The sequence below is a fragment of the Neolamprologus brichardi genome, chromosome 18 (assembly GCF_056152115.1).
Source record: "Neolamprologus brichardi isolate AB-2024 chromosome 18, ASM5615211v1, whole genome shotgun sequence".
In the NCBI taxonomy this organism is placed as follows: domain Eukaryota; kingdom Metazoa; phylum Chordata; class Actinopteri; order Cichliformes; family Cichlidae; genus Neolamprologus; species Neolamprologus brichardi.
The window spans coordinates 21,029,632-21,056,368 of record NC_142121.1 but is presented as its reverse complement, the minus strand read 5'-3'; the positions used below and the strand labels follow the sequence as shown (position 1 = coordinate 21,056,368).

General features: G+C 39.4%; 1 protein-coding gene across 1 annotated transcript; it reads right to left on the bottom strand.

The window, feature by feature from the left end:
• Window positions 1-139: 139 nt before the first annotated feature.
• Window positions 140-25,202, bottom strand: LOC102786734 (oxysterol-binding protein-related protein 1-like). Its single transcript, XM_087831410.1, has 29 exons — window positions 25,137-25,202; window positions 24,722-24,949; window positions 24,522-24,607; window positions 24,355-24,429; window positions 24,021-24,132; window positions 23,817-23,902; window positions 23,235-23,379; window positions 22,971-23,038; window positions 21,015-21,059; window positions 20,605-20,678; window positions 20,216-20,279; window positions 19,958-20,059; window positions 19,744-19,863; window positions 19,396-19,474; window positions 17,729-17,835; window positions 11,447-11,615; window positions 9,371-9,560; window positions 7,030-7,105; window positions 6,144-6,278; window positions 5,815-5,912; window positions 5,510-5,692; window positions 5,302-5,409; window positions 4,961-5,050; window positions 4,637-4,763; window positions 2,514-2,630; window positions 2,301-2,424; window positions 2,123-2,213; window positions 1,992-2,012; window positions 140-1,331 (listed from the first exon to the last, which is right to left on the bottom strand). Exons 2-29 carry the CDS (start codon window positions 24,843-24,845, stop codon window positions 1,229-1,231), a joined length of 2,919 nt encoding a protein of 972 aa, XP_087687536.1. The 5' UTR covers window positions 24,846-24,949; window positions 25,137-25,202; the 3' UTR covers window positions 140-1,228.
• Between the last annotated feature and the right edge of the window lie 1,535 nt (window positions 25,203-26,737).

Below are 26,737 nucleotides of genomic sequence, written 5' to 3'. Positions count from 1 at the left end.
TGCTGTGCTACAGCCACCACAGAAGATAACTTCTGGGTAATCAGATTGCTTGATTCAGTCATAGCAAATGTAACATTCATGACCATAACCATGTACACAAGAATTTTTTTTTTTTTACGCAAAAACCCACAAAACAAAACCACATTAAACTTTTATTTAGCAACATAGAAATTCTGTTTAAATAACCAAACGAGTGATAACACATCTAAAGTGTATACATGTAGCAGCTATTGTTACATGAGTGATGAATATTCAGTGCTTAACTGTAAAGGAGGTAAGGCTTGCATAGTTGTAGTGATGCACATGCGTTTGAGATAGTTGGATTTCAGTTATATCAATGCACATAGTACTAAGACGATCACCAAGTATTCTAATCTATATCAAGACTTTTACACAAACACACTCACACACTAATCTATAATTGAAGAACCAATGTCCCTGCTTTAGTATAGTTAAGAAAAAAGTTACGTTTACAGAACCAGGTAGACTTACGCAATGCTGTTAATTGCTGTACACATCTATACAGTACGTAGTATAGGGTTTATTTAATCAGATATTCAAACAAGAGTCTTCTGGCCATCTTTCTTATACACTGTTAGAAATAGCTACACACACAGTTTCACTTGACCGTAGAGGTCTACAAATTAGGCAAATTTGTAACACATTCAGTTAATCGCTAAATATCTGCAGCACTCATAACAGGAAGTGAAAACAGAGGCCGATATACCAAAATGACATATTTTAATACTTCGCACTGCATAACAGTATGTATGCACAAGTGTCAATCGTAGCCAAAGGTGATTTTAAGAATCGTCACTCCTCTCGATGCTGAAGCTAATGAGGAAAATGTTTTCATGACCAAATGTGAATTACGGAAAAACTACAGACAGTACAGCTCAGCCTGCTATTTAAACACTCGGTCTATCCAACATGAAACATTTCTAAAAAATACATTCTAGATTTATTTTTAGAACATGCCGGTATCTCAAGTGGTCAAGAAGAACCACAATAAATAATAAATAAGTGAAAGAAAGTATTGTGCTTTATTACTCACACAGACCTACTGAGGATTATACGTCTCTGGGTTCAAACCGAACACCAACACATTAGCTGTTGTTCTATACTCCATTACATAGTTGCTTATGACCCCCAGTATAGCAGATGAAGTCCAAAGGTGAGAAATCTGTACAGTATGAATGCATGTAGTTTTGCCTTGTTTTTTAACTTATTAGTAAATGTCAGGAAGCTGAGAGTAATTCCTGTCCCAGTAGCCTTTCAAGTAGAGCCAGTCCTGAGCTTTGTTGTGTGGGTTGGGTCCTTGTTGAAACCACCTGAACAGTGAGAAGATTTAGTATGAGCACAGAACTTGGAAATAACAAAAGGATTAAATAAATACATAAGAGAATGACACACACACACACACACACACACACACTAAGCAAAGACAAATTGATGGCAAGGCTCCATCCACGGTGTACAACTTTAACCTCCTAAGACCCGAACTCTTCCACAGCATGCATTTTTAATTTCTCTTTGATATTTGGCCATATTGGGGCCCGATGAATGTAAAAACAAAGAATTACCAGATTTTTTTTTTTTTATACCTGATTTTTGTTTCTAAAAAAAAAAAAAATTGAGATCCACATATGAGGATATTCATTTAAAATTCGATAGAACAGTAGCAGTATAATGTCCTCATAATTGGATATCAGGCCCATGTAGAGCAAAATTGAGCATTTTGGTCTAAATAACCCAAAATGTGATGTCCACATATGTGGACGCCAGGTCCTAGGAGGTTAAAAAGCTGAACAGTATTAAACACCAGACTCTTTATGTGACATAGTCTGAAAACACACACAGACACGGGCACACACAAAGACAGACAGACCAAGAGCAACAAAAACATGCATTTGTGCATTTTGTCCTGTGGTGTAGTGTAGTGCAGCACTTCACATGAGAGAAAAATAACACTCAAAAAAAGCGCAGCAAACCTTGGGCCAAGTGCAGCGTTCCTTTTCAATTATAATAAGTTAAATGCATAGTTAATAGCAGAAGACAACATGGAGGCAATCAGTGAATGCCCACCCACAATCGATTTAAATTTCATTTCTCATTGACTAACCTCACTTTCCATTCCTCTGTTGATTTGGTGCGATTCTTCCGGGCCGTCCTCTGTTTTTCCTCAAGTCTCTTCTTCTCAGCACTTGCCAGATCTAACAGCCGTGGATACAGAAAACTGAATACCACCACAGATTACATTCAGAGGGCTCAGCATAGGAAATCAAGATCACACACTGTACCTATGTCTCCTTTCTCCATGGCGCAAATATCTGGTCTGAGGCGACTGTCTGTGGGAGGTATGACGCCCTCCATGCGCTTGTCTAGCTCGTTTAGCTGCATGGCGAATGTCGAAAATGCGTAGAACTGCAACACGCGCATACACACAAGAAAGAAACTTAAAGCAAAATATTCAAAACTGATCTGACCAATGTCACGTTTATTTCCTTTTGTACCTTGGATGAGTTTTCCGGACGTGGCGTTATTTTCCAGATGAGTTCACTGCCTGGGATGACCTGCACAGTCTCAGTATCAGGTGGAGGCGTCTCTTCAGGCTCCTCATCGACGCTGGTCTAAGGCCGCAGAGAGAGACATATACAGTACAGAGCAGAGACACACAAGTACTTCTGATGTTTTACACTTTCTTTTAGTTTTTCTTTTAGTTAATTGACCTTTTTAACTTGTTTTATTTACAATCTATGTATTTTAGTTCTAATGTACAGCACTTTCTGTCAGATGTAGTTGTCTTAAAGTGTTTTATAAATAAGGATGATATGGTATGTAATAACTTTTGTCTTGGCCAGCTATTTGATATACCCTCCATGGTACGCCGTTTTGCAAGTCAGTTGGAGGCATGGGTGTGCTGTGGTTATCACAGGTTCTGGTTTCAAACCTGCTAGCACCCTGCGGCAGACTTTGACTTGTCCGGTGTGATCCCTGCATCTCACACTATGACAGTTATAATAGGTTCTAGCCCTCCTCAATCTCAAATTGGATAGACTGTTAAGAAATAGATGAATCCACGAGGAAACTTCCACGTTGTTAAATTGACTAAAATACAACACAGTCGACAGATTCTGCTCTGCCACACAAAACAGGTACTATGTAACAGGAAGAATTAGATGTAAAAACATATGTCAGTTGACCTGAAATCATTAACTGAAACAGAAACAGCTGGGTTGGGAGAAAAAACTGCACAGTGAAAGCATCATTAAAAAGGCAAAGATGCTGCAGATGAAGTGACAGCTTGATCATAAATATAAGATGTTTCTCTCCCAAGCAGACAATTGTAGAAACTGAGTGCAACAGCAAAAGCAAGGTGTCCCTGTGAAACTGGAAGAGATTCAGCAGCGCCATCAGCTGCTGGCAGAATAAAATATTGGGACCCTGGAACAATCTGGTCCAGTTTGTTCAGATGTGCTCTTCAAGCAATACTTGCAGACAAAAAAAGAGGTGCTCTAGACATGACCCCAACAGAAGGCAGGCCACCAAAGGAAACCCTTAATGATGAATGTCTGCAGGCAACAGTGAAGCATTGTCACAGACCATGTTATTTGCAGGGATTTAATATTGGCTTATGCATAAAAATCACAGTGTCTGATTGCCTGAGATCATTCTGCACCATGACAAATTCCCTTAAGGTTCACCCAGTGTCATTAGGAACTGTCTTCAGTGACAAGGTCAAGAAGTCCAGCAACTAGTTGGTTCCCAAAGAGCCCTGATCTAAATATATTACATGCAGCAACATGAAGTAGCTGAAATGGACCAAATAAATAGAACTGTAACAAGTTATGAACGATTCCTGGGATCTGCAAATGGAGCCGTTTTAAGGCATCAACCAAATTTAGGTTCTGCTTTACTGCACTTGTGGGAATTCATAAAAATACTCTTGTTCAAGCTTACTCAGTTATGGGGGACTACATATCTAATCTGCAGGTAGATTACTGTAAAGTCCCAGCATGATTATTCAATGCTCTCTATAAAACACATGCTCCTCTTTGTTTTCATACAGACAACACTGTACTGAGGTGGTGTGCACTGCAAAGCACAAACCACCAGAGGGCAGTCTCTACAGGTGGAAGATGCAGCTGTTCAGTCACCTGTGCAAAATGGAAACTACCAGTAGTTTTACAAAAAGGTATCGGTGAGCTAACCAAAATGGACAATGCTGTGTACATAAAACACAAGTTAAACACAGTGAACTGAACTTTAAACAGTAACAATGCACAGCTACACTCACAGGGTGGCTAGCAGGTCCAGCACCATGCCATTAATGATAAAGGTATAGAAAAAGTGACACAGACTAAATACAACAATAATTACATTTTGCTTTATGAGATAAGTGTTTACATCCACCTTATAATATTAACACATTTGAACTAGGAGAGTTTGTTGGTTCTAAAGTGCAGCACAAACACTATGGGCTGTAGCCTCAGCAGTTTACTGCGTGAAATATTGAAAAGGTATGAAGGGGTGGGGGATCATCAAAAACATATAAACCTACAAGCCCAGTGCCCTAAACTCTGGAAACCAACGGAGACAGAACAAAGGCGCCTTTGAAAGCAGTCAAACGTGGTACCTGTTTGTTGCCCTTTTTTTCGTCTGGATTCTTTTTTTCAGTCTTTTTGTGGGCATCAAAAGTCGCAGGGTCTACTGTGTAAAGGCATTCAGTCCATTTGCCATATATTGCACAGAGCTTCTTTTTGCTGCAAACATAAGAAGATGAGATATTAATAAATCACAGCTTTAGGTGCAGATAATACCAAGCGCTAACATTCCCATCGTGCAATATAAACTGTGCCACTTTAATATACATTATAAAGTAAATCACAAAGAAACGCCTTATGACAAATTGACTTACTGCTTACAGGCATTACTAAACAGCAATAACTCATGAAGATACCTTTTATCTAGGATGTATCCTTCAACTTTATGCAGCTCTTTTCCAAAGAGGCCACAGGGCTTGAAAGTCATGCTGCATCTCTCTCCGGTTCTGCAAGCAAATGATAGCCTCTTTACCAATTCTCTTTCACTTTTCTCCCTCTGCGAGCTGAAGCTTTCAAACATTAATTAACCTGCTCATGCGACTGTCCCAGTTCTGCTTCCATGATCAATAAGCTTAAGGTTTATAAAGTAGATCAACATTCCTCTGCAGAGCAAGGGAAAAATATATTCCTACATCCAAGTCTCTGTGCATGCAAATGCGTTTCACAGATACGGAGAACACTGCAATACATATTTTACTTGTGATTGAGCACTTCCACGCTGCCATACTGCTCAATCCAAAGCTGACCGACGATAATGTTGTGGACGCAACAGGTGGGGTTTGTCCAGGTGTACGCTTCGTTATATCTACAGAGACAAAGAAGCACTCAGCAAAGGAGAAAAAAAACAATTCCTTACTAAAATACATCAGAACAGATTTATAAAACAGCCTTCAGTGTGAGCTCACTTGGGTAACTCCAGCGTGATAACTCCCTTGGGCTCAGCTTCTATGCTCTTCCCCCAAAACTTGAGTTTGGGGTAGATGGAACCATGAAAGACAAAATCCTCCTTGAGGCCCTCAGCGTGAAAGGCACTAACCGGAGGGTGATGGCTTACTTGCTCAGACATCCACCTAAAGCCCAAATCGTCTCTGATGGCAAGCAGGGGTATGTTTGATACAAGACAAAGCTCATTAACAAAAATACACGTGTACAGTAAACAAAAGCTGATTTGTGTATAGGTGCGCTAATACTGATGAGTCTGCTGCCTTACCTGATTAGCTCATAGGTCTCCCCCAGGAGGGGGTTGAAGGGCTTCCCAGTCCTCTCCCACTGTGACGCTACAGCTGACACAGCAAATGCTGCAACACACTACACCGAAACATTGTTTTATGTTAATCAAATTACAGGCAACTAACTCAATTTTTGATAGTGCCAACATGCCACAGCCTCTCTGCACTCATTTAATAATAGTTCAGCAGTTTAATGAGAGGATAGTGATTTGATCCCAGTCAGATAATTAAATGCATCACTACTATTAAAAATGCATCTGTTTTGGAGTTTTTGTTTAACTGAAGAAAGGATATATGGCCAGAATGGTACCTTCATCCTCTCGATAGAGTCTGTTGTGGCATTCGCCTGGTGGATGAGGTAGGTGTGCTCCATGTATTCTGTTAGCCGCTGGAGGAAGCTCAGAGGCTCATTAAATACCACAGGCATGGCAATCTTTGATAACTCCTGCAAAGAAGAGTTAGAGAAGAAAAAAAAAAGACTATTAGGACAAACATGATATGGTTTCTGCTTTATTAGCAGACTTAAGCCTAAGGAGACCAAAGCGCTTGTATATTTTATTCACTCTGTGAATTTTATGTTTTTTGTGTGATGAGATTTTGTTTCAGTACTTGGTAGAAAAGCATTCTTCAAGTTTATGGGAAAACCTTCAGAACACAAAAAGGCTTTTTGTTTTTTGCTCTCCCTGGGTGAGTTTAAACTCAAAATGATTCGTTAACGTAAGAGTGTAGCACTACTATTTTTTTTTGTTTTTGTTTGTCCCAATTTGCTCTGTTTTTTGTTATCCTATATCTGTGTCTGTTATACCCAATTTTATCATTTTGGTAACCACGTAATGGTGTGCTTTTTCTGGCCAGGTCTCCCTTGAAAAAGGGGTAAGTGTCAAGGGCTTTCAGCTCTTTTGGGGGAAAAATGAACTGAACTCTCTGTGCTGCACAGAGAGGCTGATTATATTTTAGACTGAGGATGATCAAACCCCACCTCTACACTTGGTTTACACTATACTGTCTCATATTTTGCCTTTTTTCATAAAAGCAACTTCAAAAAAAAGCCCTCGCTTTTCATAAACCCTAATTTTTTTATATCATATCCTAGTTCTAATTCAACAATCTGCATTATAAAAGCTCATATCTACATTAAAACACAACAAGGAAAATAAAACAAAACATCTACCGGACTGAGGGTGATGTGTTCTCACCATGCCAATGCATTTTTTCAGGATACTCCAGATGCTCACGTCGTTCCTGGAGAACATGGGAGCCGGTAGAGATGTTCTGTGCGGAAGCAATATGAATAACAAAAAGAGGGGTAAACACAGAGAGGATTTCCTATATCACGCGATCCAGCTCTATTAACATAAGGAAAATTATGCTTGTTGTCTCAGCTGTGCAATTCAAAGCAGATGATGCATGCTAGATGATCTGGCCTCATCCACACTCCAAACAGCTTTTCTTTTAAAATGTGGCACTGAGCTAAATTCTAAAACCTTCACGTTTTGGGTAAAGCGCACATTAAAAACACATAAATCTGTCTCCTGTGGGTACGAAGCTGCACTATTTAAAAGCTTCAGAGCAGACAACTTAGCTCGACCCACCATTTGGGAAAAAGGGTTATCCGACACCTGTAAGCTTTCAGCTAGTCCGTTCAACCTCATGCAATACCCATGAATGCATGTACAGCTGTGTGTGTGTGTGCACGCTGACTATAATGCGCTTTCCTTTAATTTTTCTTGTTGCATATGCAGTTGTCTGGAAACATTCTTCACATAAGAAAGCTAAGATGCAAATTAGATTAAAGTATGTGCTTGTTTTTGTTTTCTTGGTCACTGAGTTCATCTTGCAGTCTTGCCAGCATCTGCAGTATGGACTCTTTTACAGGTATGGTAGCTGGAGGCAGATGGTGTCCTTGTTTAAAGAAAAAAAAAATGAAAAGAGTGCTGGTCCAACACACAAATAAAAGCCATTACTTCAGCTAAATAAACAGTGAGCGGGGAGTGGGGGGGTGGGGGTTTGCTCCATCTGTAGGATGAGCAGAGCAGTGATGCATGGCAGACCATACTCCTGGCCTATTTTTTGTTCCACTGGCCTCTGCTTCAAGATTTATTAAAGCATGGATGGATTTCTTCATATACATTATCTACGTAAGGCTCTTGAATATTATTTTTTTTATAGAGGTGCTAAACATTTAACATGTTTACCTTTAAATGTGGAGGAAAATGCTCAAATCTATCTTTGATTGTTTCCAAAATACAGTTAAAAATGCATTTAACGGACACTGTGCTGGTCAGCTGAGGTTACTGAAACATGAGCCCACCTGGAAGTGAGGTGTGACGTGCTATACAAGCGAATCTTTAACTACTTTGAAGCAGAAACATCTTACAGCTGGCACTGTGCTCAGTTTTCAAATCATTATTTGATATACAAACAGATAACACAGCTACAACACCATGGTAGTAAGGATATATTAAGGCGGTGTATTTGGAGTTCTGACAGATAATTGAAACAGTGTGTTGTCATAGAATCATTCAGAGAAAGACTTAAATTTAAACACGCCTGTATCAATTACTGTGGAGACCTGTGGATGGTTTTCTTGAGAGGCTACGAAGGTTTTATATTATTGCAATTTGTTTATTGTATATTATGTCATAGCGCATAGTGTTTTTGAGATGTTTTTAGTTTTTACAGCTATTTCCTTCCCAGGTCTCTCCCTTGTAAAAGTTTTTGATTTCAAAGCCATCTCCTGGTTAAATAAGCGTAATAATAATCTTGTAAAGAATTAATGGCAAAATGACTCAACATAGAGAAAAACACACCAGACTGTCGGCAATCATTGACGGGCATCCTTTGAATGACAGAATTAATTTCAAATAAACAGACACCTCATAAATCTTTCATGTACAACACATACGAGCCCACACATATGCACACAGAGCTAGCCAGGCAGCCCTTTTCTCCAACTCTACTCTGAGCCAGCACATGCTTAATTATTCATGGATCACTTGTTGGACTGAGGAAGACAGGCCAAGCCAGAATCAGCATCCACGGAAATGAGAGAGAGTGTCAAATCTTCACGACAACACAGCAAGATGCACTGAGTACTGAAACGACTGTTGGCTTGGAGAGTTGGAACTGTCAGGAAAAACGAAAACAGGCTATTCTCTGTGGACTGGATGCTCGAGCAAGCAAAAAGACCAAAAAAAAAAAAACACCTGATGAGAAAAAACGGACTAGGGTGGAAAGCTGGTATCCCATTACACCAGCTCTGTCCACTGACCTATCCTCTTGCTGACTGAGGTCTGCAGCCTGTCATTAGATACCAAACAAATCATATCCACAAAATTTTCATCATTTGGCAAAGTAAACATACACCGTACCGAATCCTGTTATCACCAACTTCAACAAAGCCTCGCATACAGCAAACAGTGAACAAGCTGAATGCTGAGCACTGAGCCTTGGAAGCCTTTGTATTTTCCGCTCTTTGCAATCATTTAATCCAGTAAACAAGCACAACATCATCAACTGAAACAAGTCCCAGCTCACCTGTGCTTAACTCCATTGTACTGGGATGGCTGGTTGCCATGGTTACCCTCCCCTGACATTCCGGAAGGCCCCCTGTATGCGCTGGGACGGCGGAGGGTGTTGAGAAAGGGGGTGTCTCTCCCCTCGTCCTCTTCGCAGGAGTAACTGGCCACAGACAGGAAGCCGCTCAGCGAGTGCTCCGACTCAGACTCTGTAGGGTTAGATGCCAGGTCATACCAAACCGTTTGCACGTACAGGTTCCAGTAGCTGGCTCGGGAAATGAAAGAAAAAAAAAAAGAAAAAAGCCTCCAGCCTCAACAGTTTACTATCTGCAAATAAGCACTTGTGCTCGAGTTCCTCTTCAAACTCCCCCCTCCCTGCTGCCATGCAAAACCCCACCTGAGGATTGTGTTCCAATGAGAGGCCACACAAAGGATTCGCTTCCTGTAACATTTGTTTGCACTGTGTTCACTGGGTTGGTACTCCTCCCCCTAGAAAGCACTGTCACTGACATTACTGTCAAAAATCACAAAGCAAAGACGAATAAGAGAAGCCGAATACGCTTGAGTGAAATTGGTGCTTATTGTGCGTTCACGTACCGCATCCTGACTTATGTGTTGAAAGAATTTCTCATCCACCCACCTACATGGATGGAGAAGCAAATGTAACACTGCATAATAAGCATGCTCTATATGAACAGAGGTGCACATGCACTAAAATTGCAATTTTGTTCATCAGTCTTTGCTCTGTGGCAGTTCAGAATGCCAAAAGTAAAGCAAAAAGAATGAAAACATTGCTTTAAAAATTCAGCCCTTCATGGTGACACAGTTGCATCTTGTTAGTTTTGATTATCCTTTAAACATGTCTGCAATTTTATTTTCTGTAATGGAAAAATGTAATAGACCAGACATAACTGTGAAAAGTATACACTTGTGTATATAAAAAGGTGCCTCAAATCACACTACCTATCAGGACAAAAACCAAGCCATGAAGACCTCTCTGCAGACCTCTGCAATAACGCTGTGGAGCAATATTGATCAGGGTCAGTGTGTAAAATTATTTCTAATGATCTGTGTTTCCACAGGAGAACATTTGTAACCACCAGGTTTCTCTCTCTTTTATTTTTTAGAGGCATCTGTGCAGCTAAATTAAGTAAGAAGTGCAAGAAGGGCAGTATAGTCCACTGCACATTCTAGAGGATGACCATCTGTCCATGGGACAGCATTTAGAGGAAAAAGATTTTATAGTCTGATGAAAGAAAAACTGATCTCCACGCACTAAGTGAGGGTGAAAACTACACACTGAATGCCTCAAATAAACCAGAATGGTGGCAGCATTCATTTATGGAAGTGCTTCTTAGGAAGAACTGACTAATCGATAAATGCAGGTGGATGCAGAGAGGTCCTTGAACAGACACTAGAATGATAATTCACATATCATCATTGCAATGACCCAAAGCACAGAGCACAGGGTATTCTGGAATAGCTTCAGGAGAATTCACAACCCAGACTAAAACCTCTTGGAAATTTTAGGGAAGGACCTCAGGATGGATGGTTGTAATTCTTAGCCATTTTTTCTACGCCTCTTAGAAAAAATTCTTAGGCATAGACACACACTCCCCGTGTGTGTGAATTAGTGAATGAAGAAGTCTTAGTAGAAAAGTGCTATTTAAGTATGAATCCAATAACCAGAAGATATCAGTTCTCAGGTGCTTCAATTATGAAATATCTGTCCAAATCCAGACGCCTGCAGTTATATGACTCACACCAAATCTAACAAAAAAGGAAAGTCTGCTAAATAGGACTGTACTGAAATGTACACTGTATATTGTACTCTGTATACTGAGTTTTTCAGCAGAATAATAGAATTTTCTTTTTAACTCTTTTAAAATGCAATTTACAACAAGAAATCTGCAAAAAGTGACGTGACCTGCCTCATTTCTAAATCCATTTGATGGTAAACATGTTTTAGAGCGGTAGAAAATAACAACTGTATTTTCAATCTCTCCCAACCAACAAGACATACTACACTGATGTAGTGTGTCCCTTTTGTAATAATCACACATTGATTGATTACTTCCACCAAGAGGCCGCTGACCTGACACGGCATCATAGAAGTCATCTTCATTGAGAGTACTAAGGTTGGAGGACTTCCGCCTTTTACTCAAGGATTGCTTGAGCTCGTGGTTCTCAGTTGCCAAAGTCTGCAAGGCTTCTGTTAGAGCTTTGTTCTTCTCCACTTCCTGCTCTACTTTCAGGCTCCACACCTACAAACACAGGACAACCAGACAGAAGGTTAAGCGACCGAAGAGAGCGTGCCCCGAGCGACTAACTTAACATTTTATTACAGAAAACCATTGCTCATATGCTTAAATATGTGATGATCATAGTGGAACAAGCAGATTAATATTTTGATGTCAATCAAACATCACTCTCTGTCTGGGGTTTTGATCGCAGGTCATTGTTTTAACCCTGCCCACAGATCTAGTTTCTTCCAGGCTGAACCAAACACCATAGTCTCAGAGAGCTCCGAAGCCCAGGATTGAGTGTCCCTTCAAAGGAACCTGAGCCAGGCCACTGCGTGACAGCCCAGATTAGTCTGTCCTATTGTCCACTGCTGCTGATGTTCAAGCTCTACCAACAGGAGTCGAAAACCAAGCAAATACCCACAGCCTCTAACAAACTGACAAAAATAACACTAAAGCTTTAACAGCAACATATTATTTAAAAACAGGTAACACCTTTTACTTCATTGTAAATTCAGTTTAGTAAATTATTGCAAAATAAAAAAACTGAGCGCAGCCTTCCCAGTTTGACAAACGTCCAGTGTCACCTTGAAGAAGGCAGCTGAGAAACAGGAGCTTGCAAATCACACTGCAAATCTGAGACTGGACAGCGAGGTCGGTATCTTCGCCGAAAGATGAAAAGTTCTGTGTCATCTCTTATAGTGCCCGATGTGTTACAAGGTGAGCACACAGACACGCACAAAGACACAGCTACTGATGCCTAGATAGCAATTTACGACTGTAATCGTGTATGTGTGGTTAACCCATTTCCCTTTGATCGAGTGTATTAGTCCCTGCGAGGATGTTGTCTGATTAACAACACGAATAAAAAAAAAAATGTAACATTTAGAAGATTTAGATGAGTGATTTTGCGTCAGACATCAGATTCTCATGACGTCTACTATTTCCTTTAAAGGGATGATTGGAAGAAAACTAGTAACTTTTTGATTATTTTCAAAAAATCCTCTCAAAAACATCAGCTACTATACTTCATATATAAAATGATTATATGATTGAACACAAAGACTTAAATATAAACTGCTTCAGATGCCTTTGTGGTAGAGTCTGATCAAATCAGCCACATACACTTAACAGAAAAGAGGCAGGGAAAACCCAGACACATTTACTTACTTGCTGAATAGCATGCCTACTCCAAAGACCATGATCCAGCCATTTGTAATGAACATTGATTGTTTCCAATTGCCAAATGTTGGGTCAGCACAACCGGAACTGCAACTTCCAGCTGGGTTATTATGGAAATTGCAGGCTTTAAAAAGGCATCACTGAAATCCAGTCAAATCCCAATAAACTGTGTGTAAATCCAAAAAAAGTGACACGTTAAATGTTAAATTTGGAGATCTATGTATTCATTCAATATCTGATGAGTATATTTCAAGACACCTTGTTTATTCAAATTTATCATCCTCTGTAAAGTTATAGTCCAGCTTATCTAGAATGACCATCTATAGATCTGTACCGATGCACTTTCTCTAGAAACATAAGAACTACAACATGTTCAACATCCTTTTTTGTCTTGGTAACATGACAGACACTTACAAGCTCCTTTTGCATGAGGTTGGTGATGGAAAATGGATAAAAATAAGACAACTGAGAAGTCTGCAGAAGCTATACGCTTTAGATCATTTATTATTTAGCTGTAGTCAGATGAAGATCTGTTGAAGCTGTCACCAGTTAATGAAATGCCAGCACTGGCAAATCAGAAAATGACTATTTAACAAAAATGATAGCTTGGGTCAAAGTTATTGTAATTTGTATTAGAAGCACAATTATATCCCTGTGCTGGTTCCCTCTGGTTTAACGCAAGGCAGACACAGTATTATTAGAAAGAATCACACATATTTTTCAACAATTAGACATTAGAAGTAACGTCGAACATTTGGCTTCAGCCTGTCAAAGTGTGTGTAAAGGACCAAAAGGGTTTTTAAGAGTCTTGTGTACTTGACAGTTTGACTGTGTGACGGCCCTGAGACCACTTGGTAAATGCAAGAATGTATCTCAGAGTCTGTACGTTTGTAAGCTTGGAGATTGGGACTGATCTAATCTAATCTAGTCCTGGCCAATTACTGGTCGGATCAGTAACGAATCCCGCAGGCTGCAGGTGTAGATCCATTAATTACTGTGTTGGCTAATAGAAAATTCACATATACTTTTCATTGATCAGATCCATAACTAGGTTTAGCAAAGAGAGCCTCTCTGAGTTCTCAGCACTCTCTATATTCTCCCTTCTTCTGCACTAGGGAACAAGTCTGGCAGCGAGTCTTTAAGTCTGGCACCTACATTTAAGGTTAACGTTTCCATTACAGCTGTGTTTCTGAATCTATGTTCATCTAATTTAGGACTTTAAATGCAGTATCATTTAAAAAAATGCATAAAAATAGCAAATTCTTTAGCATTATATTTTTTCTTTAAAGTTTGTGCAATGGGAATGTCTGCTGAATTGTGATTTTATTTTCATCAAACATATTTGATAAATATATACTGTCGTTTAAAGGTGACTCATCTTCCTGTCTAGGAGCCTGTGTTAACACTCCCTGTCCCAGGCACTTGGCGTGAGAGCCCATCCAGGAATGGAACACTTGTGTAACCATCGCAGCCAGCTCTTTCATTCTCACTGCATCCTCTCGCCTGAGCACAAACAGTGCTATTTTAAGCCCTGCTGAGGCTCTGTGCCGTAGCTGTTACTGGAGCCTGGGAGGGATGCTTCTCCTTGGCCAGAACCCCAAAGGGTAAAAATTTTATTCTGTGCTGAAATATACTCTCTTGTTCAAAGAAAAGCAAACCTCAGAGGCAATATTATTATAGCTCTATACATTTGACTGTAACATTAACTCTACATCCAACTGTATTTGGAAAGCCTGCTTCAAAGGAGCCATTCAACTAGTAAAGGAAGTACCTTTATAGTAAGAGATGTAGTAAACGCTATGAGGAACCTCAGTCCCAAAAATCAGAATAAACAAAAATACACGGTGTTCATGAAAGGCTTGGCCATGGTTAGTAATAATACCCAGGTAGTCTTTAAATTATGCTCACTTGGTACTAACCAGCCCAAAGTGTACCCCCACACAATTACATCACCACCATCAACCTGAATCATGGATACAATGTAGACTGAATTCATGCTTTCATGTTGTTAACACCCAGTTCTGACCCTAGCACCCAAACATCACAGGAGAACTCGAGACTGATCAGACCAAACATTTTTCCAATCTACTATTGTCCAATTTAGGTGAGCCAGAAGTGGATGCTGGCTCACCTAAATTGGATATCTCAGATATTCTGACCACAGAACTGCTGCTCATTGGATATTTTCTCTTTTATGGATAATTTACTGTTATAGAGACGGTTGAGTGGGAACATCCCAGTAGATCAGCAGTTTCTGAAACCTTCAGACGAGCCTGTCTGACACATACAAAGTGACTTAAAGTCACCTTTAAAGGTGACTCTAAAGCCAGCAGACCATCTTGACCATGTTTACATACCTAAATGCACTGAATACATCCATATATACCCACTTACCAGCCACTACTGAAACAAAGCCAGTAAAAAAATCTCCTGTCTGGGATACGACAGGAGGTTTGTTACTTATGTGGCAATGGCTGAACTAAAGGTCAATTGCTACACTGTCTTCACACCAACCCCCAAAGTTTTAAATGTCAATTGGCTTTCTGACAGACTAAAGAAGAAACAAAAATGTATAACTTAAATCAAATAAATGTACTTTATGCCTTATTCCTGACGTCAGACCAACACAAAGTGACAGATCTGCTTTTCAGCACATCACCACTAAGTGGTTTCAAACTGTAATCCTCTGTTCGCTTTCTAGACAGGGGGGCAATTGTGCCGCCTGACAAACACCAAGCAAAGTGGGGCCTATAAATCTCTGTTGTACGCGAGTGTTGTCAAACCTCCTCATGAAGCTTTCTACCCATTTGTTAAAAGCACAATTCTCCTTACTTTATATGCCATATACTCACATCCTAGTCACAGTGTGCCCTACATGTACTGTAAAAATGTGGCACTTCCACTAGCATACTTTACTTCTGCAGCGCCTGCTGAAATGGGTCAGACCACATCTACACTTCTGAAGGACAATACTCTAATTGGTGCAAGACCCTTTGAGCCATTAAGTGACATGATTCAGTATTAAACATGTGTGCAGTTACAACAGAATGTGAATACTGCCATGGACTGTGGACAGTAGAAAACAAGTATGACCAACAGAAGCATCTGGGGCGGGAGAATAGAAATGTGGGATTAGAGCTAATACAGCTTAATACGGGCAATCTCAGCACTGTAGAAAATATAATCCATTTAGTACATGTAGTAGCATTAGCTTAACGTGGCACCAGTAGATTTACCATGCTTGTTAAGACATTTTCTTCTTATTACATTCGTTTGTCAGAAATTAATTCAGTTTGTTTTATTGGAACGTTTTAATGTTTGATTGATGAGATTCCAGTGAACGTCCTCGGCTGTCTTATTTAAAAAGCCTGATTAAGTCCTAGTGACATGACAGTTGTACCAGATTTGGATGAATACATTACTCTTAGTCAGTGCAATACTACTATATTTAGGATTTATAGCAAAATATTAAACATCCTTGTGTTTTATTGGTTCTCATGCATGCTTAATTAACAAGAACGAGTCCTTCATTTTGTCTCCATAAGAAAGACAGTTGCCTTACTAAAGGTTTTCAGGCAGTCTAAGTGATATCATACAGTAAGCACAGAGTAGTAGTTTTAGAGTGATAATTTAAAATCAGCTGCTAAAGGAAGAAAGGAAATAATTTGGGTACAACATAAAGAATGATTAAATAGTTAAACCCACAAACCTTTGCTTTGAATGCTTCCATTTATCCATTACCGGATCAAATGCATCCTCAGTGCAATTTAATCAATGCCTATCTATGCTCCTACTTGACAGAATTAATTACTTTATAAGATGATCTCATTATAAAGATGTAATGAGCAGTGTAGACTTTGGTGCCATTTCAAAGACGCTCAGTTTCACACTCCAAATACCGATCATTAAAGCCACAGAAATGACCTCCGCATACTGATGAACAGCCCTCGCTGGCGCCACTGCTTCAGACCAACCCTCAAATCAACAATACACTAAAAAACATCAAATTAAATCGCGCCAAACTTCAAAACGCTTTTTGCCGCTTTGAACAACCGGCAAACACAGCCGGTTGTTCAGCTCACAATAAAAGGCAAAGCTGTAAATTTTATACAACAACAACAACAACAACAACTGTTTGTTTTGTTTTACCTGTGTAGATGCGAGAGAAAAGTGCTGTCGCTGTGTCTTCTTTTCCCGTTCTCGGATGCTCTGGCATATGGAAATGTGCGTGCGAGAGTGTATTCACACTATGCGAGCGTGAATACATGTATCTGCGGCTGAGCCAGTGAATATGAAAGCGCTTGGGTTTCCTCACTAAACGCACAGCCTTTCCCCTAGAGCGGGAGCGTGTGGATTCGAGTCCAAGAGTGTCTGCGTGTGTGCGTCTGCACTGATCTGCAGGCTGAATGCAGACCTAAGCATAAAAGCGGATCTTTCCTATGTCCTTCCTACAGACGTGCCAGTGATTACCACGCTGTTCTGGTGCTTCCCCAAGGGCACAGCCACCAAGACAAGTGGACAGGGACTGGTACACGCACGCGCCTGCATACGCACACACTCACACACACATTTTAAACCTGATTGGTGTGAAGGAGCTAACGTAAGGGGGAGGGATTTAAGGATTTTGTAATCAGTCAGTATAATTTATTCAGCCAATAGGAGAAGAGTATGCGGGTGAAAGTATATGAATGAGAGGACGATTCATACATGCTCAGTGAGCTGCAGCTAATCCACAACAGTACCCTCTATTTACATCAAGTGGAGGGGTTACAGAAGACTGCATGCAGATGACAGAATCAAAATACATCAGAATCACAGATTACACTGCATTAGATTAAACTCTTACACTATTTTAAATAATCTATAATAGATTTTCAGGGAGTAGAATCCATCCAAAGATGATGGACTGTCTCAACTTGCCCTCCCCAAGAAGAGTAATATGCTCCTCTTACCTCTTCTTGCTTTGACAGCAGTTCAAGGCACAGATGGAGAGCAGAGCATGTTTCACTGGAAAGTTCACTCGTCTCTTTTGCTTTCAGCAGAAGTGTACCAGTCAACTCTTTATAAAAAAATAAAATGAATGTATTTGTATTAGCTTATACTGTACACAATATTACATATTAAAAAAAAGGAATTAAACATAATTTTTCATTACTGGCATGTTTTTTTTTCACAATTAACTGAGTACATGTGTATTTATTGCAGAAGATGTGTACCCTGTTGAACTACTACTAAAAGGCCTAAAGAATGCCAAGAAAATATCCCCCACACAATTAGCCCAGCAGCACCAGCCTGAACAAGTTATTTAATTTGAATTTAATCTTTATTGAACCAGGAAAAAAAATATCCACTGAGATGAGAAAATCTCTTTTACGAGGATGTCCTGGCCAAGACGAGAAGCAGCACAATTTGCAAAGTGCAAAACAAGTTCCAAATCAAATTCCACCCATTTAAATTTTACAGGTACAGTTGGCGGACTAAAACCTCTGTCAGTTTTTATTTAAAAGTATAGGGATAAGAGATTCCTGAGCTGCAGATCATTCCAAGATCACGGGCCGAAAAAAAAAGATAGACTAAACTTTCCTCACTCCGTGCTCGCTAGGGACACTTTAAACTGCAGCCAGCTACTGGCTCTGAGATTGTAGGTCTTGTGGAGGGCAATGAACTTAGCGTAGGTATATGATGGCAATTTTCTTAGAATGGCTTTGCATGTAAAAATATCCCAATGATTCAACCTTCGATTATTGAGTGAAGTAAATCCAGCAAGGGTTTACAAAGTGCAACGATGAGTCATGAAGTGTGAGCCTGTTATATACGTTACGGCAGCATGGTAAATGGGGCCTAATTTAGCTAAGGTTACGATAAGGTTACAGAATGCAGGATGTAGCCATGCTTTCATGCTTCATCCTACCATATGAATGTTACAGCAGAAATCAAGACTAAGATCATTAGTCCAGGCAAAAATCTTCTTACCTTCTATTGTCCATTTTTGTTGAGCCTGTGCGAACAGTACTGTGCTCTGTGTTCAGAGATGCGCTTGTCCATAAGTTAGTTGGAATGTGTTTTTATTTTAGTTCATTTGTGTGCCTGTCAGCTCAAAGCAGTCTGGCCATTCACTTCAGTACTGTATCAACATTTCTGCCCACAGAAGTGCTGTTCACTGGGTATTTTCTCTCTCCCTAGAGACGGCTGTGTGGGAAAATCCCAATAGATTCCAGCATACTCAAACCAGCCTGTCACACACAAAGTGACTTAAAGTCGCCTCTCTTCCCCATTCTGATGAATAAGAAAGGCTATCTTGACCATGTCTACATGCCCAAATGTACTAAGTAATTGCCATGTGATTGGCTGATTAGATAGTTTCACTAATGAGCAGTTAAACAGGTGTAGCTAATGAAGTGGCTGCAATTTTCTAGAACAAAATTTAATGCAACATTTTGCATTGAGGTCTGGTATCCCAGCCGCACATGATTTTTCCACAGCAAATGATTTAAATGATTAGTCATCTTGATCATTTTCTGTCATTTACCAGACTGAATAATCATTTTTGAACAAGTCTAAAAATACTCTCCTAAAATATCTCGAGACAGTAACAACTGGATATGTCTGAAGCACTTACCATAATTCTCCTCATTCTTCGCCATGGACAGAAATATTGACACTTCACTCTCCAATTTTTGCTGGAAGGCCCTGGCTGCCTGCAACAATTTTAGACAAGAGAGAAACTTAACACTAGAACTCTGTACAACTCAACAAAACTGAGGGTTTTGAAATCCCATATGGCTCAAACCCAAAGGTCAATGACACTGAAGTTCATCCGGCGCGTGATCCATCACAATTCACAGGTTAATGTAATTTTTGAAAATGCTACGTCGATATGAAATGAATCAACTTTTTGGATTCGATATAATAGTGCTATAAACCATCTGATCATCATCATCACCTTACTTTTTGATCCCGGCCTTACCTGAAGCGCTTGTTCAAGGTTCCTCACTCTTACGTCACCCGCAGCATCATCTATAATCACCTCTTCAGTGTCGTGGCGAGTGCAGTAGGATGCATGCTCTTCAAAAGCATCCAGCCATCTCTAACAGAATAAATGCCGGCAACATTTCCATATTAGTCCTTTCATACAGATAATACCATTTCTTCCATAAAGAAGGTGACCAATTTTATCTCACTTTTCTTGTTGCCACGGCATTTGTCTGCGAGGGGACTTTAAAATAATGCACAGAGTCATCGAAGCACCTGAGCATGAAGAAGCAGTGATCCCATGGTTTGACCTGGAATAACAAGAAATCACTAATGACTACACTGCTGCAATAGATGTAACTCAACATCATGCTTCAAATTGAAAATAAATGAAATATGTATTTACTGAGCATCTGTGGGGTAATATAGATTGATAGAAAACACGCCTCTAAACCTCCAGTACTTACCATGCAGTAGGCTTGTGAAAGAGACTTACAGCCCTGTTTCGTAACACCAGCCAGTGCATCAGCTCTAAAAAAAACAACAAAAAAAACAAAAAAATGATGAAAGATCATGCAGAAAAATCACACACAAAAACACGCTCACAGTGAAAGATAAAGCAGCATTAACAGTTACCACTGTTAAGTAAGTATTAACGGTATAATTGGCAAACCACAGGTGACTTCATCTCCAGTTACAGTTAGTTTTATATCTCCTATCTCTTTTTAAAAAACAAAACAAAACATTTCATTGGTGGATTATAAACAACATTTCACACAAAGTAAAATATATAATACTATAAATATACATACTATAGCGTTTAGCTTTATAAAAACAGCTGATAAAAGTATCTCACTGTCTAGGGTACCAGGAGACAGTTCCATTCTCAACTACAACCCAGTGGGAACGCCATCCGAGGAAGCGTGAGCTCTGTCAGAGAAACAATAATTTAACAAATACCCCACGCAGCAAAACTACACATCATCATTACATATCTAGTTTAAATGACTTTAGGAAGAACAAATATTATCAATTTTAAAGTTTTATTATTATTATTATTATCCCAGAGTGGTATGACTTTTCTTGTAAATTAAAGTGTAGCATGTTAAGAAAAACAAAAGAATAAATAGTTCCTATAATTTTTTTTTTAAAGAAGTTCAAATATTCTGTGTCACATAATGTGAAAAAAGCCAATTTCATCAAATTGTAAAGGTCAAAGTCTGAACATGGTCTGACCTAATAATAGTACAACATAAATCCAGATACCTTCCAAAGAGGTCCTTCAATCTTCTGCACCACACTGCTCAGGTCCTTTATAAGAAAAACAAAATATCAGTCTTGTGTACAGCGTTGAATAGTTTGTGTGTGAATCATTCATTTTTAATATACTAACAGCATTAGTGCGCAGTCTTTTTAAAAGAATTGCACCATGACTACGTAGTGCTCCACATTAACGCTGCATTATCAGACATACAGATACGGACGTATTTATTCTTAATAAAAGCTGACTTTTTCCTCCACAGTCACCATAACTGTGTGAACACATGAAGACATACGAAAAGAGTATGTACCGCAGTATCTGTGATTAATGTGATGGATTTTTTAAAAAGTGTCTTTTGGTTTTATGAACACGTTTCCAGTGATGGGCTTTTTAACCCTGTGAGAAACAAGAATGAGCACAGTAAATTTCATCAAGTTGGATTTTGCAGTTTTTCCAGATAAAATTTGGTAAAAAAAAAAAATGACGAGACACAAGTACTGCGCAAAAGCCTCGAGTCAAATTTCATGGCTAATAAAAGGGGAAATTTATTGAATGCATTGAAACGTGTAAATGTAAAAGAAATCCAGGATATAAGGAAAAAACTGTTTATACAAATAAAATAAATATTTGGTATGACAAACTTTATTCTGAACTCTCTCGGGAAAGCTTTCCTGTTATTTCTTCAAGTAGTCTTCAGGAATAGTTCTCCAGACTTCTTGAAGGACATTCAAAGCTCTTCTTTGGACCTTTTGTTCCATTCAAGATAATCCCACACTACTTAAATAGTGTTGAGGTATGGACTCTGGGAAGGTCAGTCCATGACAGATTAAAAAAACAAACCAAAATGGAGCACCATTTACGTATGTTGCCAATCAGACATTTCCACTTCATGCATGGTGGACCAAAATCTGACGATATTTTGCTCTGTACCTAATTCTATCGATTTTTGCAAGACCTCTAACACCACTGGCTGAATTGCAGCCCCAAACCATGACAGAGGCTCTCGGTTGTTTTACATACACCCCTAAACACAGTTGGACTTCTCTCCTGACCTCCTCCGTACACACTGATGACAATTTGAACTTGCATTTGGATCCATCAGCCCATAAGACCCGTTACCTTTAAGTTTCAGTTCACTTCCTGTGTAACTAGTCGTACTTCAACCTTTTCTCCTGGTTTCTCTTTATTAAGACGCACGTCTTGACAGCCACCCTTCCAACATGTTCTTTCCACTTCTGATGAGACTTCAGTGAAAAGTGAAGGGCCGGTCCAGGTCCCAATTTTTTTTTAATAACATAACCTTTAGAAGCTGTTCATATGCGCTTAGACAACTTTTTTTTAGCTTTTACATTTTCTCTTTTGTTTTGCACTTGCCCAGTCGCCTCATTTTTTTCCCCCTGATATGTCACGTTTTCAGCTTATACCTCTTTGGGAATTACTTTGTTGGCACAAAATAAATATATACTATTTTATGCCAGTCAAACTGTTATCTATGACATGTTTTGCAGATCCAACTAATGAAATGGGATCAACTGATGCCCCTTGTGACAGGTTGCTAGTAACAAAGTGCCTAAAGATATAACTTAAATTATTGTTTATCTGTAAGCACAACACCAATTCATCCCTTGGATTAGATGTCTTTATAAAAAACAGCAAATATCTAAAAAAACAAAAACCCAAACCCCCCCAAAAACCTTCAGAAAGCCTGGAGAACTATTGCTGAAAACCACTTTAAAAAAAAAAAAAATTACAAGAAAGTCTGGCTCCTTGGAAACAAAATATAAAGAAATGAGGGGCAGCTCAAGTACTCTAATTAATCAAGTAACCAAAAAGGTATCATCCTTTGTGGATCATGACTAAGACACCATACTTGTAGTGCAGCTGTGCCGAATGTTCTTAGCAGAACCCATCCTGATCATTCAAAGAGAATGAGACATTACAGACCAGCCATTTGAGCTCACCTTATTTTTATAGGCTGCTAGAATCTGCTTCAGTTCATCAGTGCAAACCAGGTCCAATGCAGTCTGAGCTGCAAAATCATCAGCCATACAAACAAATTATTATGCACCTTTTGACACTTCCTTGGAACAAAACCGGTGGACTATAGTATTTACCATCCTTAGAAAATAACGTGTGATTCTTAAACAACCATTTTAAACACCACTGAACAAATTAAACAGCCAGAATAATAGGAGCTGATGATGAGAACAAGATAAGTGATATACCATTGTTGTTCTTGATACTAGGGTTGGCTCCACACTTGAGCAGCTTTATAACGCACTGCTTCTGCCCCCTGTAGGCTGCACAGTGTAAAGGCGTATTACCCACTGAATCCCTGCAGTGGATATCTGGAGCATCTTTCCCATTGAGCTGAGGGGTATAAATCAGAGAAATGACAGAAACAACAGGCAGGAAAATGAGGTTAACCTTTTACATACATCTATCTGAAACATGCATAAAACTATTTAAATTATCAATCTTAAAAACAGCAAGACGGAATGAGATTTTTAAAAAAAAACAAAAAACAAAACATGAACTGGCTTTTACTGCAAGTTGCCACATGCCATCTTATTTGTGGACTCAGATTTGTCACTTTGCAATTGAACATCAGACCCCCCGAACTCTGTACAAATATCGAATCGTATAAAGAGTATTTGTAATAACGGCGGTGCATTTCAACAATCTCTGCGAGACAACCGAAGTGTGTGCAAGACCCCAAGGCACTTGTTAAATGTGTGAAATTTGGAGAGATGCTCTTAAAGCATACTATTTTCTGCCAAAAGTTCTTTGAAAGGTCAGACACTAACCAATTTAGACAGAGTGGATATATCCCCCTCTCTGGCTGCTTCCAGAAGCTTCTCCTCATGCCGCCTTGCCTCTCTCCTCTCTGCAGCTGCACAAACCAAATCAGTACTTGAGAACAAAGGCAGCTGATCTTCAGTAATGAGAAGCCATCAGACGTTTTAAAAAAAAAAAATTAAAAAAAGAAAAACGCTCCCATGATTTCATACCCTCAAGCATGGTAATGATTTCATCGTCCTCTGTGACATCTTTAGGGATTTGAGCGGTTCCATTGATTATGTTGGCACAGGCATCATAGCGCAGAAGCAACAGAACAATCTCCTTAAGGGTCCAAAGGGTGGGGGTGGGGGGATTAAAAAAAAAACCTGACCATCACATTTCACTCAAAAGCTTCAGTGGGAGATGAGAAAATATATTATGTGTTTCTGTGACAGCTGATCCAGCTGACATTAGGTTAGAAGAAGGTACACCACAGTTTACCGTGCAGGCATCGCTTTTACAGACTTGTAAGGAAGCACTACTTTTTCCCCTTTCTATCCTTACCTTTCGTCCAGCATATGCTGCTTTATGCAGAGGTGTGTCACCCAGGTTATTCTGCAAATTCACATCAGCTCCTGCCTGCAAATGCATTCTTGATATAAAAATGTCTCTGGCTGCAGGTCCTGAACACAAAAAGCATGGTAATGATGTGACTCATACACTGCTCTCACCTTCAGTAACTCCTCAACAACATCTCTGTGTCCAAAGCTGCAGGCCAAATGAAGAGGTGTCCATCCCGAGCAGGTTTTCGAACGAGCTACAGCGAGAGAAAGAAAAAGAAGAAAAAAATAAAATAAAATTAGCAATTTTCTAGTTACATGTGACATTAGGGCAGCTGGATGATGGCATCCTCCCCCACCCACCAGCTTACATCTGCAGTTGATGTTGAGAGAGCTGTTTTGGTGAATCCTGGACTGAAGGAGCCTCTGAACTTGAGGACAGTTGCCCTCTTTAGCATGAAGGAGAAGTTGTTCTTCCAGTGTGCAATCCTCCATCGCTGGACTTGCCAAGTGTGAAAAATGATGTTAAACACAAGGCAGTTAGCTCAAATTGGTCAATTAACCACGTTAAGCAAGGTGCAGTTAATACAGCTTCTCATCTGCAAATGAAGAATTTAAGGTTTTAGTCAGAGGTCGACATAATATCTGTTTTTATTTACGTTTGTCCAGCTCAACTGTGTTTTTATTGAGCTAAAGCAGCGTTACCTTTCAAACCAAGAGCGGAATTAACTCTAAATAGTTATCTTACTTACGTTGGCGAGGATAAAATGTTAAACTCAGACTTACGTGTAGCTATGGATTTGAAACTCTTTCACAATCTTTGGTCTGCTTCACAGGGACAACACGCTGAAATCTGATCGGTTCAATCAGGTGACAGGCAGCCGCCACGTGACCGGACAGCCCCACCACCACAGGGATGTAGCCAGAGTATTTTTGAGTAGCTACTAGCATTAGTCATACCTAGCAAGTACTGGGTTGGACCCCCTTTTTGCGTTCATAACCTCTTTAATTCTTCCTGGTATAGTTTCAACAAGGTGTTGGAAACCCTCCTCAGACGGTGGTCCATGCTGACATGTGCACTGTCCTGCTTGAAGCTGCCATAAGAAGATTGGTACACTGTGCCCATAACATAAAGAAATGGACATGGTTAGCAACAGTACTGAGGTACGATGTAGTGCTTAAATTGTGCTCAGTTGTTGCAAAGGAGCCCAAAGTGTGCCAAGAAAATAACCACCCACACCATTACTCCACCATCAGCATGAACTGTTGATGCAAGGAAGGCTGGCTACACGCTTACATGTTGTTTTACACCAAAACAAATCCTGACCCTTACGAATATTGCTGTAGAAACCAAGATTCATTAGACCATGCAACATTTTTTTCAGTCTTCAATTGTCCAATTTTGGTGATTCCGTGTGAACTGTAGCCTCAGTATCCTGTCCTTAGCCAACAGGAATGGCTCCTGGTGCGGTCTTCTGCTGCTGCAGCCCATCTGCTTCAAGGTTCCATCTGTTGTGTGATCAGATATTCTCTTCTTATATGAGCCACTTTTGACTTGGCCTCTGACATTAACAAGGCATTTCTTTCACAGAAAACTGCACCTGAATTTTTTTTTTTTTTTGGTGCTATTCTCTGTGAAGCCTAGAGATGGATGTGTAGGAAAATCCCTAAAATACTCAAACTAGTTTATGCTACATGCTTTTAACATCTCTCTTCAGTTGCGACTCTTTTCTTAGTAGCGGCATCATAGTCTTGACAGTTTACTGTCATGTCTTATTTCCTAGTTTCTGCAACTCAATTTTTCATTCAGTATTTCTGTTGTTGGTTTCTATACTGTCATTATTCTGTGTTATAATGACATCCACAACAACAGTATCATACAGTAACACAAGGTCAATGTTATTTCAGTAATGCAAGACAGCTATTACTTTACAGGCAAATGATTAAAAAAACTACAACTTCAAAGTAAAACATATTAATCTGGTTGTATTCATATCCACAAACCTCATATGGCAATATTTTTTATCTTTCTCTACAGTGTGTCAGGTGGAATTGCCAGACAACATCTATGACATTTGTGAAATAGCACAATGCTGAAAATAAATAGTAAAAGTAAAAGTAAACAGCCCAGAAAACAATATTTTAATAAAGATAACAGACACGAGGTTGCAGTTAAAGATATCTTAGTTTTCCACACTGACATTTATGAAACACTGCGAGACAGATGTTAACATGAAAGTTCATATTAAAATAATAAACAGTATTAACAGTAACAGTAAACAAGCATTAGCATCAGACATGAAAATATTCCTGAAACAATGTCATACTTTCATCCTTTCCCTTGAAATTATGTGCTTCATTACATATACAGTATAATCCTAAATCAC